General features: G+C 36.3%; 1 protein-coding gene across 1 annotated transcript; it reads right to left on the bottom strand.

The window, feature by feature from the left end:
* Positions 1 to 151: 151 nt before the first annotated feature.
* On the bottom strand, positions 152 to 5,304 carry LOC113299715 (IST1 homolog). Its single transcript, XM_026548789.1, has 6 exons — positions 5,046 to 5,304; positions 4,502 to 4,634; positions 4,315 to 4,418; positions 1,781 to 1,952; positions 1,523 to 1,663; positions 152 to 908 (listed from the first exon to the last, which is right to left on the bottom strand). The coding sequence occupies exons 1-6, from the start codon at positions 5,093 to 5,095 to the stop codon at positions 579 to 581; spliced, it is 930 nt and encodes a 309-aa protein (XP_026404574.1). The 5' UTR covers positions 5,096 to 5,304; the 3' UTR covers positions 152 to 578.
* Between the last annotated feature and the right edge of the window lie 9,851 nt (positions 5,305 to 15,155).

The raw sequence follows: 15,155 nt of genomic DNA, 5'->3' as shown, positions 1-15,155 counted from the left end.
AGATCACCACTACTGTACCACCTTAACCTACGCCACGGCTATCAACCTGCCTCAGATTCTTATAGCTCCTGCACAAAGGGAAGGGAAGGGAGGCAGAACGGAAGAAGATAGGAAATCTGAAAACTATCACCAAAAAAAGAAAATCACCCCAAGCAAAAAAATATGCACTACAAGGAATCACCTCAAGCAACTAAAATGGTGATCAATTCAACTGGAGAATCACATGTTGTGAGCAGGCTCACGAGTAGCCATAACACTCATTAGTTACACAGGAAATACTATGAACATAGTTTTAGGTTTCAGAACTCGAAGTAAATGAGATAGCACATTCACGGTTACGGACAATCATGAGTGAAGGTGTATTTATGATAGTGATTTATGTGCTCGTGCTGTCTGCCCTCCTTTTCATCAAATCCTAAATTTTGCAGCCACTGATGGTCGTAAGTCCCATTCTTTGCGCTCATGCACAGTTGCACATTATATATACAGTTCTTAATTCCAAAGCCAGTGGTAATATACCTACCACAAATTATGTTATTTCATTCAAACAGCCAGTACTCAGGATTCTGATTCCAGCCTTACATTTTTGCAAGCTCAGCAGCTGCACGGGCAGCTGCGGATGCACGATCTGCAGCAACAATTGCAGCTCGTGCGTTCTCCATGATTTTTGATTTTGTGCTCGTTCTAGTATCTCCAGTTGTACTAATTACCAATTTATCAGTTTTATCGGGATCAACGATTATTTTCTTGCTGACAAGGGGAGTTGAAGGTTGAAGCTGTTGAGTCCCTTGATTTTGATTCGTTCTGGCAACCAGATCTGCTTCACTGCTAGAGGACAAGCTAAGCGAGCTCTCTACGACAGGTCTTTGATACTCTGCAGCTCGACTGCGAATTTGCCTTGATCCATCCTAGCACATAAATGGATGAATGGTAAATTGCCAGTAACAGTAGGTGTTTTATAGAGAGCTGAAATATGAAAACTGAAAATGTTCACATCTTATTTAAACAACCAGTGATTTACAGACCATCAAAGTATAATCTGATGTCATTTCAGTTTTTATATAAGAAAAATATTGTACGCAGTTTATATGTAATAATGTTTTCAATAGATAAATTGATATGTAGTACTCGTGTGTTGATGCTCGATGCAAAGATCAACTGTATACTCGAGTTTAATAGTTCTTGACTAACAGTCTCAAGCAAGACACCTACCGTGAGGTCAGCAATTAAGAAAACTAATTTGACAAGTTTCTAAGATCACACATATAAATTTAATAAAAACATAAACTAAGGCTTCAAAATAACTGACGTGAAAGCTTAAATAAAAGGAAGCTTAAATATAAGGAAATATCTATCAATGTAATGAAGGCTGTGTTATTGATTCATTTAACCCAAGAAAAACCCAAGAAAACAGAACGTGAGACAGAATTAGTTTGATCATCATTTAAGAAAATGTTGGTGTTGTCAAGAGTTCAGACAAAATAAAACCAATGTGAGAAGTGGATTAAGATATATAAATTACCAGAAGATCTTCATGCTTTTTGCTGAACTCTGCTATAGCGGTTGAAGGATCCCATTGCAGATTGTACTTTTGAGCAATTTCAATCAGAAGACTGAGTTTTACTTCAGCAGATGGTGCTTTTACAGAAAGCTTTTCAATTATCTACATATTTTAATAAATCAAAAGGAAACAGGAAATTACTAAAACTCAAGTTATGAAGAGATTGTACAACAAGGTTGTAGTTTGAATCGCAAACAAGACGTAATGGATCTACTTTACAGTGCGATTAACACTGGTGCCAGGTTTGAGCTCAGCAGCGGCAGAAATGAACTCTTTTCCATATTTTGCAGTAAATAGACTCTGAATCTGCAATAGCTCTGGCAAATCTGAGCATCTAGGAGCAGTGAAGATTATACTCGCAATAGCTTCCTTCAGTTCTGATGGACATTCCCTGGCATGTGGGAAAGGGTTAGACACAACATAAATGTTTTAGACGACTAAAAATGATGTAGAAAATATTAAACATTAAGGCTGGTTTGAGGCATATTTAGACTTGGCACATAAATCCAATTGCTTCTCCACTTGTCCCATCCATTCCATACTTGGGAAATCCCACGTGACAACCCCAGATTCACTTTCAAGCAAGCATACTGAAAGACTAGATGCCATGAGGCAGACCTACTATAGGAAAGATTCGTAACCCCACAAAAACGGGACACCTGTGAACACTACATGAATCTAAATAAACCAATTTAAATTAATTCACTAACATACAAGTCTACGACTGAGTAAGTCTGCCACATGGGAATTTAGTCTATCAGTATTCATGAAAGTGAATGTGGTGTTGCCATGTGAGATTTAAAAAATTCCCTGATAGTATAGAGAGCTAGAAAATAGAATAGGATAGAATAGATCGCATGGTATTTGCAATTTCAAGCAAAAGGATTTTGTGCTCACTTTTTTCTAATTCCAGAATAAACATGCTTAATCACAATATATGTGCTAGAACCGAGAATGTCAACATGATAACACAAACCAGCCTAGGCCATCAAACGATGAAAGAACTTGGGTTAAAACCTAATATAAATTTGAGAACATCATGCACCATGTGAACATTACGGCTGTGACTTGATTGCTCCTAGAAGAGCACTGTGGGGAGAAAACTCTTAGGGGAAAAACATGCTGATTAAGCAATATACGTCCTAGATATCAACATGATTGCACAAACCAGTCGAGGGCACCAAACAATGAAACCCCAATTGATACTTTCAGAACATAATGAATAACATGTGGCCATTACAGTTGCAACTTGTTTGGCCCAAGAAGAGCATGGAGAGGACTAACCCCTCCGGGTCAAAACCTGGCTCCTTGTGGTTTTGGGAGACTATTCCGGGAGCTTGACAGTGATGTATGATAAATGCTAACCGCAACTAAGCGCTCACTTTTATGTGGGCTCTCTGTCAGGAATGAAGCCCTGTATTATCAACTGTTTACCTGATAAGGGTACCACTTACTTTGTTATTCTATGTTATACTTTCTACAAGGAGCCTCCAACATCATTTGACAAGTAGAATCACATCTATCACCGAGCACAACAGAATATGAGGTTTCGTTTAAGAAAGAGTAATGAAGATGAACAGATATAAAAAACATAGAACCAGAATAGGTGAATACAGAAACAGCAACAGTTCCTAGAACATAAAGGAGGCGCCATTCGACTAGTCAGCCAGCTAAACTAATCTGTAATGCTTCTCTGCTTTATTACCCTGTTACAAGGTTCGGAATTTTGTTACCCCAGTCTAAATTTCGGGTTTTCAGAACCCTATAAAATGTTTGTTTTTGAGGCCATGTGGAATGCAGTGAACTCCTAGTAACATAAGCATAAAACTTTTCAGGAGTGTCAAACTTAACCAAACATAACCAAAGAAGAACTGCGTCTATGGTGTCAAAATTCGAAGTGCTACCTGGTCAAAAAATACCCATAATGGACTGAGGTCCAATAAACCTACTTTGGGGATCTGATTTATTACTTGGACATAATCCACAATTAAGCCAAATCAACTGCACTATCTAGATTTCGAATAAAAAAAATGTATCATCATCCAAGTATGAAACAGAGCAAATTTTAAGATATAATGGTCCAACAGTAGATACTGAATGAGGTTCACACGCACCAAACTCTCTTATGGATCATACTGATGGTAAAGGCAGCTGTTAGGGTTTAGGTAACATGCCTTACTATAAATAAGCAAGTTAGATCTGATCTATGCGTCTGTTTCTCCCATCTTCGCCGTTTTCCCCAAAATCCCTCTCCATCTCCATAGTCAGAATACACTTTCAGTTTCATTTTTTTTTTGATTAATCAAGGATGGCTTATGATGTTGATCTTGAATGTGATATGCAGAATCATCCATGTCATAAACAAGTTACTCAACAACCACAAACAAGTATTACGATATGGATAATTTTGCATACGACATCCAGGATCAACATCCGAAACCATCCTTGATTCAACACCAAAGTGTTTTCACTTATGTTGTCATTTTTTCCGTCAGATCTAAACAAATTGCCAGCTATCAAATTGCCCCGTTCATGCTATCTTAACGAAAGTGACATTATTCTAAACAGATTTGACTGAAAATATGAATCATTGTGATTGGCCTATGTATCTGCTAAGTTTTCCTTTTAAACCTGTACGTGACTTTATGCAGAACCTTGAATCTTAAACAAGTTTGCTTCCGTTCCGTGATCATATCCGAAAACAGTAGTACACAAGCACCTCAAATTCAAAAAGTGAACACATTCTAAATTACCTTTGGCTATCCAGAATTGGAATACGTGCCAAAACAAACTCACAGAACAACTCCAAGATACTATATGCCTCCCATATGTTCGTTTCTCTTATGATACACTCCACCTAACAAATATATGAAAAATAAAATATCATTCTCCACTCCTGCAACTAAGAAAGACAAACCTTTATGAGTCTTTAGAAGTTACCCTGATTTGTACAATAGCTTCTTCGCCATTTCGAAGGAATTGTGCAATCTCTTTACGCATATTATTCAGCTGTAGCTCCCTTTTATTTTGTACAAGCTTGATACGTGATATGGCCAAGCTCACACATGTTTTGCTAGAGCAATGCACATTGGTAGTTGGACAAAAGAAAGTAAATTAGAAGGAGAAGACACAAAACATTATACAATCAAATATTACAACAAACAAAAAACACCACTGAAGGGTCAAAATTGCCATGTTTGCATTCAAATACTAGATTCTTTGTTTAGAAATTTGAAAGAGCTTCTAAACCAAATTGATCCAATTCAAAATAGACAGACCAAGCTTGCTTCTAGAAGACTATAACAAAGATCCCAAATTTTGCAACCACTGCCACTTCCATTGGAGTCAACACACTAATTTATAGGTGACAAAGCCTGAGCACAACATCATGAACTCCAAAACAGTTTCAAGCACCCAACAAAAACAAAGCATGAAAAACTATTCACCCATCAAAAAATTAACAAAGGGGGAAAGAGGAACTAACCATTTTGCACCAAAAAGCCCTCTGTTAAATAATCGATTCAACATTGACATATTGATTATAAGTTTGAAAACAGAATCAGGGTAGCGTTCACTCAGATCCAATTCTCTATTGACATATTGATTATAGGACAGACTTCAGGAAAAAATTCTCACAGAGATTGACATATTCTGTGCTCCGGAAGAATTAAAAAGTCCTTACAGAATTATTTAACGGAGGACGGAGAAGTTAAAAGGCAGGTAGATGATTCGCGTGGACGAAGAAAAAGAAGTAGCTTTTGGACTCGATAGAAGTGACGTTTCTTTTTCTTTTTCTTTTTTGATGGGAACAGAAGTGAAGTTGGGAACCCAAGGGATGGTCCAAATGTGACCATTCCCCTCAGCCATTCAGATCTATAGGATGGGGTCTTAAGTAATGCTGTTAACGGGGTACCATTTTGATTGGGGGTGTACCAAATTGCAAATAAGACAAAACATGTTTTGGTAAGGGATTGGTACATCCCAAGCAATATGGTACTACCATTAGCAGCCATGATCCCAAGAGTTGAGTTGTACCTTCAAAAACGTTTTGCATGGTAACCTGTTACAGCAGTTCCTATGGAATGAGTAAACTTGGAGTTTGTTCATTTTGCTCCCATTTTGGACTCAACAAACATGAAAAATGGATGTACAAACCAACAAATTTGTTGGTTTGTTCATTGAGTTGGATGATCAAGCGCGCGCGTGATGATAGGCTGGACGAGCGTGGGAAGACTGGGCGTTGGAAGGAAAATCGCGGGCGTTGGAAGAAAAAATTTGCTGGCGTGTATTCTTCCCTCGCCCAGTACGATTTTAGATTCCCAACAATTATTTTTTTATTTTTTTATTCCTTTATTTTTTTTTATCTCACTTTATCCCATTTTATCTCATCAAATATATTATTTCAATAATTCTTTTCAGCCCACTTTCACAATCCACCGTCAAACCCACCACTTATGTGGCATCGACGTGGTGTTTATGTGGGCAACTCATCTGGCACAATCTGCCGATTAATATGCCTGCATTGAAATGGCCGTAGATTTAAGTGAGATCAACACGAGTCACCTGATCTTAGAACATCTTTTCTCTCTTGCACTCCCTCTTTTGGCGCAGCTAAAGATTGATTATCTCTTTTCTATTGTTTTTTACTGCATCAGTTTATTAATGGAGTTTTGAATATTAAAATCAAGCACTACAACCACTTCAAAGTGTTAAGTTGGGTCATCTTTTAGGGTCTTTTGATTTGAAAGAAGCTTCATTTTTCTTCTCGTTAAGTCATGCAAGGATTAAATGAAATGTAGAACTTGAATCATCGTTGCAGAAAAACTTACTCATGTCTATGGCTTTATCAATAATTTTCCGTTTTGGTAAACGGTAATTTACTTTATGGATCTTGAGGGTTTGTAAGGATTACCTTTCTAACATTGTAACAATAAATCTTATTTTTACAGCAGAGATGAAGGGAATTAAAAAAGAATTTTAATTTTTCAGTTGAAGAAGAAAAATAAGATAATGAATGGGAAAAAATACATTCAATTTTCTCCGGTTCATCGTTGTGTTTCGATCTGGACGAAATCTTCAATATACTCTGAAATTATGCATGCACGGCCACCTGGTCACCACGTCACTGACACATCAGCAGCGGGATTGATCGTGGGTCTTTGACGGTGGGCTGAGCAGAATTACTGTTTATCTTTTCTTAATAGAATTTTTTTTAAAAAATTTATTATCGATTATAATAGAATCGGTATACATGTCCTAGCATATGAACCGATTCTGGGTCTCAACCTTCTTGAGTTTTTGAATCGGTAGTAAATGATTTCTCCCTCAACTAATTAATGAATTGATGACTAACCAATGATTAGTTCCCCAACGAAGGAATGCTTAAACAAAGAAGAAGAAAAAACTAATGATGATATATAGGTCAGTGTGGATAACGACGATGAAAAAGTGGAGGAGTCACTACTTGATCAATGTGATTATGATTCAAAATGAGTTTTCCAAAATGTAATCGTCTTTTTGGTTAGAGAGAATGAAGACAAAGAACAAATGGAATATCATTAAATGTATATTTGTGTGAACACATGGAGTTGTTAGAATAGGCCAACCAGAATCAATTTGTACACAGATTATAGACTTGGAAAAAATGTAAGAAGTAGAAATAACATGTATTTATGGTGCAGTTGAATCAGAAGAAAAAATAGCTCAATGGTCTAATATTCAGAGTTTAGCGGGACAAGTTCAAAAACCATGGGTCCTAATTGGTGACTTGAATATAATTTTGGATCCAAGAGAAAATCAAGGGGGAAATGTTACAAGCTCAAGTAGTAAAACTTTCGTCATACATATAATAGACTCTCTGGGGCTCCAAGACGCGGGTTATAAAGGTGCTCCTTTCACATGGTCGAACAACAGAAGCGGAGAGGCTAATATCTGCGAAAGGATCAATAGAGCTTTAATATCATATCAATGGATTCAATTATTCCCAAACACAAAGGTAAGTCACCTAACCAGAGTGGGCTCTGACCACACTCCCATTCTTTTGGACTCCAACCCTGAAATATAGACTTCATAAACCTTTTAGATGCCTTAGATCCCGGTTTTCCCATCCATTCCTCTCAAAGGTCGTTCAAGCGTCTTGGAGTTTACACTCTTCCACCTCTTCGCCCAAAAACCTTGTTTCTCATTTGAAATATCTTTCCTCGGATCTTTCCCAATAGAATTCTGATGTCTTTGGTAATATTCATAAAAATATAAAAAACCTCAATAGGAAAATAGATAACATTCATAATTCTGGACACATTTCCTCCAAGATAGATATCCTCAAAAATCTATAAGCTGAGCTAGGAAAATGGTACGAAATTAAAAATGATTACTACCACCAACTATCAAGGGATAAATTCTTTAAAGAGTTTGACCAAAATACATAATATTTTCATGTCTCTGCTTCAAATAGAAAAAGAATTAATGCAATTCATTCTCTCAGAGAACCATCAGGGCTCTGGATTTCTGACTGGGACCAAATTAACTCTCTCCTAATCAGTCATTTCACCCAAATCGGGAACTCCCGAATACAGACTTACAATGTAAACCTAGTTGAATTTATAAATCCTTGTGTTTCTGATTCGGAAAATGTAGCTTTAACCCAAACTCCTTCAAAAGAATAAATCTGGACAACTCTTTCCAACATGAACCCTTGAGGTGCTCCAGGCCCGAACGGCTTCCAACCGGGCTTTTTCAAAGCTAACTGGGACACCTTGGGCCCGGATATAATTATCTCTATTCAGGAATTCTTTAGGACTGGATTTATGGATAAGGATTTTAATCATTCATTACTCTCATACCAAAAATATCTACTCCCCAAACCCCAGCGGATTTTCTTCTCATCAGCCTCAGCAATACTATTTATAAACTCATCTCAAAAATTCTCGTGAATAGGCTAAAACTCATCTTAAATAGATTAATCTCCCCAAACCAATCTACCTTTCTTCCTGGTAGACAAATAACAGACAATATCATCATAGCTCATGAACTTATTCATCAATGAAGACGTCCAAGAAAAAAAAAGGGTTTCTAGCTCTAAAGATAGATCTATCAAAAGATTTTGATAGAGTGGAGTGGTCGTTTATTCAGAAAGCCTTAACTTCTTTTGGTTTTAGCGATTGTTGGGTAAATCTAATTTACCAGTGCATATCCACAATCTCCTTTTCTATCCTTCTAAATGGTTCCACGGGCCTATTTTTCTCCACCTCTAGAGGTTTAAGACAGGGAGACCCTCTATCCACGTATCTATTCCTAATTTGCATCGAGGTCCTCTCAAGACTTCTTGAAAAAGCCACAGAAGAAAATAAAATTTCGGAGATTAAAATAAACAATCATGCCCCCGTTATATCTGTTAGAGCATTGCTGGATCGAACTCGAAAGTGTTGCTATCTCAAGCTTGTTTGTCAAATTTAGTTGTCAAAACTATGTGTCTTGATTTCTAGTCTACTTATAGCTAAGTCTCGGACTAGGATAGTTAAGTGTAGTTGAGCTCCAGACTCCATGGAAAATCATCTTACGAAGACGATGAACTACTCAAGGAACTAGTGGAACTTCATCCGACTAAAAGGTATGTGGAGACTTGAACTTATCTATCACTCAAAAGTATATCTACTTTATCTCCTACTTTCGAGACAAAAGTCGTATAAGTATGATAGTTTTCATACATACACATTTGCTATTTCGAGCTGAGTTTACTCGCATATCTTTTTCTCGAAATATGTGTTGGTAAGCTTTCGCGTTAAACATTTTTCATCTTTACCCGTGATGAAAGTCATGATGACTTTTCAATCTTGAAAATGGCTTTGATGACGATAGTTGTGAATAACGACTATTATAACATTATAGAAGAATGTTTCAAAGATTGAAATGTAGAGTTGAGATTACCATCTATGGATATAAGCATATATAGTGTGTTCGCACATTAGTGTATAAATCCATGTACCGGAAACCAAGTGTGTGCGTATGTGTGCATACGGTATTGGTGAAGGAGACAGGTTTGGTACGCGTACCCGTACGCATACTGGCGGAACTTTTCCTCCCTGAAAATTCTGCTGAGTTTGGAGTTTACGAACTCATAACCAGTCACCTTAGGTACGCGTACCCGTACGCGCACTGGCGGAACTTTTCTACCCGAAAAATTCTGCTGAGTTTTTAGAAACAAAAACCAACTCAAATCCGGTAGCTAAGGTACGCATACCTGTACGCGTACCCAAGCTGGTTATTTCTCAAATCGGTATTTCATGAACTTAAAAACAATAAATTACAAGGAATGCAATCTTTGCAAACCGTGGCTATATTGTTCATGAATTGATTCAAATGAATCAAACCGATTTTGTTTCAATTGTGTCTATGAATAAAGACCTAAGCAATTGAGAAACTCTTCAACTAGTTCTTATGAGTCATTTGAACTAGTTATGAGAAAGATGAATACGGTTAATATGGAAGTGCTCATATGGCTAACCATTGGTTAACTATTTGTGAACCAACTAAGTGTACACGTTTAGGTACGGTTACTTAAACCTAAATGAAATACATTTCATTTATGTGTGACAAGCTAAGTTTCGATCTAACGGTTGAAAGATATTAGCTTGGTTAAATCAGGTTTTTCATCTAACGATGAATATTGAATGCTTTGTTACTAAGCTAACATATATTGCAAACCCTAATTTGAAAACTATATAATGGAGAACTCTAGCAACTGGAAAAACTAATCCCCACACCTCCTGTGTGATGCTAGTTGGTTTTCCTAGAGTCGATTCTCCTTCAACCTTAGGTTTCTTCTCAAGATCCTGTAGGTTAACGACTTAAAGACTTCATGGGATTGTGAAGCCAGACGAAACTACTTCTCTTGTAGTTGAGCAATCTGATCTTGCTATTTTCTATCGTACGAGTTCAATTGAATAATTGACTTGAGATTATATCTCCGATAGGGCAATATAAAAAGAAATCACAAACATCTTCGTCTCATAGTTTGTGATTCCACAATATCTTGTTTCGCTACCATACGATTAAGATTATTGTGAGGTGATTGATAATTTTAGGCTGTTTTTCGGGAATATAAGTTCGGGTTATCAATTAGAACCTGTTCACCTTGATTTCATCAAAAGACGAAACAAAATCTTAGGTTTATCTGTGGGAGACAGATTTATCTATTATTGTAGACTTTTCTGTGTGATACATGTTTGTTCATTCGAGTTTTCGACTTTGGGTCATAACAACTCTTAGTTGTGGGTGAGATCAGCTAAGCGAATCAAGTGCGTAGTATCCTGCTGGGATCAGAGACGTAAGGAGCGGAATTGTACCTTGAATCAGTGTGAGATTGATTAGGGTTCAACTACATTCCAGACCGAAGTTAGTTTGTAGTAGGCTAGTATCTGTAGCGGCTTAATACCTTGTGGTGTTCAATCTGGACTAGGTCCCGGGGTTTTTCTGCATTTGCGGTTTCCTCGTTAACAAAACTTCTGTTGTCTGTGTTATTTCTATTCCGCATTATATTTTGTTATATAATTGAAATATCACAGGTTATGTGTTGTATCGATCAATTGTGAAATCCAACCTTTGGTTGTTGATTGTAAATTGATTGATCCTTGGATATTGGTCTTTGGTACCATCCAAGTTTATATCTCTTGTATTTGATAAAGACTCACAGATTTCTATTTGTTTGAGTATAGATCAAATCGAGAGATAGAGATATTAACTCCTTCATATACTATTTATTAAGATTGAGTCTGACTGTCTAGTTGATTCTCTTAAAAGTATATTGGAGTTAGTCCATACAGATTGCTAATCGAAATATTGGGTGAGGTTGTTAGACCCCCGCATTTTCAATATCCCACCTATTCTTTGCAGATGATTGCTTTCTTTTCACCAAAGTAGACTTAGGGGAGGCAAAAAATTTATTGGATATATTCAAGGTAGTTAATATCGTGTATCGGTATCGTATCGGTCAGGTCCTATACACCTATACAAATGATAATATCTGTTTTTATATGCGATACATCATTATGATTTTTTTAGTATTTATTATTTATCAAACAAAAAAATATATTGATATAACCATAATATAAAATAATAATTGTAGTAAACATACTTCAACCTTACAAAATAAGAGGTGGTTGATTAGAGCCTTATACTATCAACAATGAAACCAAGCATTGAATGTTTGTTATCCCACCAACATCACATTTACAGTAATTACATCCACCATAATCATATATGAAGTTACCAAAATTAGTGGAGTTACTTTGTTGAACTAAAATTTCAAGAAATCATAATCAAAAGACAAAATACATTAGTGATATATCAGTGTACAAGTGAAACCTATATTATCAGTGTACAAATGAAACCGATATATCCGTCTGTACAGGACGATACAAGCGTTTTTATCGTTTCTTCTTCGTATCATCGATATTTTTAATATCGTAAAGATTTTTTCCGATATCCTATAAAAACCTTTAGTATCGGCCTATACAACCGATATTGACTACTTTGGATATATTATCGAATTTTGGGGAAATTACGGGGCAAGTTGTAAATCTTCAAAAATCTGGGATTTACTTTAGCCCTAAAATCCACCCAAGACATTGCAAGATAATTGCAAAAATCCTAAAAGTTCCACTGTTGACAAAAAAAAAGACAAATATTTTGGTACCCCCCCCCCCCCCCCCCCCCCCCTCTTTAATAAAAACAGAAAAGAGAATTTTGAACCTCTCCTTAAAAGGTACTATAATACTCACCAAGGTTGGAAAGCAAAGTTGTTATCGCAAGCGGGAAGAACTGTCTTAATCCAATCAGTTCTACAGTCTTACCTAACATACCAAATGCAAATGCTAGCTTTGCTAAAAGAAACTCTAGATAAACTTGATAAGATTCAAAAATATTTTTGGTGGAATAAAGACAGGTCAAAAAGAAAAGGTGGTTATAAAAAGCCTGGAAAGGTACGTGGAAACCAAACTTTCAAGGAGGGTTAGGTATTAAGAATCCCCACCTTTCAATATTTCCCTCCTAACGAAACTAGCAAGCAGAGTTTTGACAGAAAAGGATCAATTGTGGGTAAAGTTATTAGAAGCGAAATATTTTCATAACTCAAATCCTTTTCAACCGACCAGAAACTATGAACTCTCGTGGATTTGGACAAGCATTCAGAAAAACCTCGATATTATTAAAGGAAGTTATGTTTGGCAAGTGAAAGATGGAGAAAATACGAAGATATGGGAAGATAATTGGATACCCAATACAAATATAGTTTCCCAACCAAGTGATATCGCCGATCCTCCGCCTCAAAAGGTACATGAGCTACTAAATAATGATGGGTCTTGGGACATTGAAAAAATAAAGGAGTATTTTTCACCATAAGTCAAGAAAAAAATTCTAGCGATTTCCCCGAATAAAAACAAGAGAGATCAAATTAGATGGAAACACCATATTCTGGGGGGGTTTTCGGCAAAAATATTTACAACTATCTCATCAATCAAAATACTAACGATGAGGAGGATATTGCTTTTCTGTGGGAAAAAATTTGGAATTTGCGGGCTATCCCCAGGATTAGACTGTTTATTTGGAAACTAGTTCAAAAGGCGCTCCCTACTAATAGCAGATTAGCAACTCACAATTCAGAAATCTTCCCTGAGTGTCCTTTTTGTGATAACCAAGTGTGGGAAACAGAAGATCACCTTTTCGGGAAATATCATTTCGCTCGATCGATCTGGTTTGGTTGTGATTTGAACATAGTCAACTCCCACATTAACACAAACTCAACGGTTAAGTGGGTTGAAATTTGGATTTCAGACCCGAAATTCTCGAAACTCCGTGATAAAATTGCTACAATCATCTGGTTCATTTGTAAATATAGATGCGAGTGATTTTTAGGAAAACAAATCCAGACCCACATGTTTTGATTTAATAGATTAAGAAATTCTTACAAGCTCAACCGTACAAGGAGATTTTGAAGAAAGATATTCACAAAAAGAAAAGTACTAAATATACTTGTAATAATCTCAACACGGATTGGATAATTTTTACAGATGCTTCGTTTAACAAGGAAAACTTATCCATGGGTTATGCTTTCATTCTAATTTCGCTCGAATAAGAAGTTTTTATGCATCTCTCTGCAGGTTCAGATTGGGCGTCCTCAGCTTTACATGCAGAAGCAAAATCTCTTTTAAAGGCTTTAAAGTGGTTAGAAGACAATATTCTCTCCAGCGTCTGTATTGCTACAGATTGTAAAGTCCTATCAGATTGCATTAACAAAAAAGAAACAACAGTAGCTTGGGTTGCGGAAAATACTATAGAAAAAATTACCGCCATTCTTGACAAATTACCACAAGCTAAGGTAACTTTTATAAACAGGGAACACAATGCAGCAGCGGACTCAGTAGCAAAAGAAGCAAGAATACGAAGACTACAATACATGTCGTCACATTTGCAACAACAAGTGTAGAAAGAAAGTATCCTTTCTAATGTATTTGCAAAAAATGAAATTGTAGACCTTCTATATTATCTTGATTAATTAATATATTATATCCTCCTATCAAAATAAAAAAAGGTTCTCTGCCAGTTTTAATACCCATAATTGGATCACATTGAGATGAATATATGCCGATTCTGACAAGGAAAAAAATAAAATTAATAGAATCGATACATATGTACCTCAATAATTCCTGATTCTTATAATCGGTCTTTGTAGCGAGTAATATGTATCGATTATGGGTGTTTTTCGTGTTTGATGAATATCAGCCCAGAATCGGTATACATTAGTGCATATACCAACCGATTCTGGTTGATTTTCAGAAAAAATTGATGAGGAAATTTCAAAGTTTCATAGTTAAATCATTGACTAAAGGTGCGGATTAAAGAGATTTAACTCAATTGCTCGAACTGAATTGTTGTTTGGGATTAAGCTTTAGTTTTTTATCATCATGGAAATTGAAAAATAAATAAGTCTAGAACTAAAATTATTAAGAGTAGTGCAGAGGGTAATTTAGTATTTTTCAAACACTTTTGTCATGTAGTGATAGGCCCAAAATAATATGTATAGGCCCCAAACTAGCCTGGATTTATAAGGGGATACCATTATTAGCGGGGTGATACCAAACGAGGGATCCGACGGTCAGGATCTATTAACAATTATTTGTCCTATATGAAATGGATCAAATGGTATCACCCCCCAGTAATCCTGGCATCCCCCTTTATAAATCGTGCGTATTTCAACTGATGAAGTTAAGGAAATATCGATATGGGCCACCATGTCAAATACTAAGTATGAGCGTAGAAAAAGCCATGAAATGATAAGATTAATTTCAAGTAAGATCGGAAAGGTATCAAGAGTTTGCAAAGGTAGCGAAACAACAAATTTCCAACCTCGATTATTAGTTTGGATAAACATAGAAAAACCTCTTATAAATCATCTCTTAGTCAAGGTGGGAAGATTCCCTGTCACTTCCATCTTTTTCAACTACCTAAACCTTCCTTATAAGTTTTGCTCTCACTGCATGCGTCTTGGACACAAAGTAAAAAATGTGTTGTTATTAAAGGTAGACCTTTATAAGACATC

Source organism: Papaver somniferum, chromosome 7, assembly GCF_003573695.1.
Source record: "Papaver somniferum cultivar HN1 chromosome 7, ASM357369v1, whole genome shotgun sequence".
NCBI classification, from domain to species: domain Eukaryota; kingdom Viridiplantae; phylum Streptophyta; class Magnoliopsida; order Ranunculales; family Papaveraceae; genus Papaver; species Papaver somniferum.
The sequence above is the reverse complement of the archived record's forward strand: the minus strand, read 5'-3'. Positions and strand labels throughout refer to the sequence as shown.

Bases quoted from the DNA above. Each gene is read 5' to 3' on its own strand.
- LOC113299715 (XM_026548789.1), bottom strand. From the start codon at position 5,095: ATGTCAATGTTGAATCGATTATTTAACAGAGGGCTTTTTGGTGCAAAA. The intron at 4,635-5,045 runs GTTAGTTCCTCT...GCATTGCTCTAG, and splicing joins GGGCTTTTTGGTGCAAAATG to CAAAACATGTGTGAGCTTGG. The intron at 1,664-1,780 runs GTAAAGTAGATC...TAAAATATGTAG, and splicing joins GCACCAGTGTTAATCGCACT to ATAATTGAAAAGCTTTCTGT.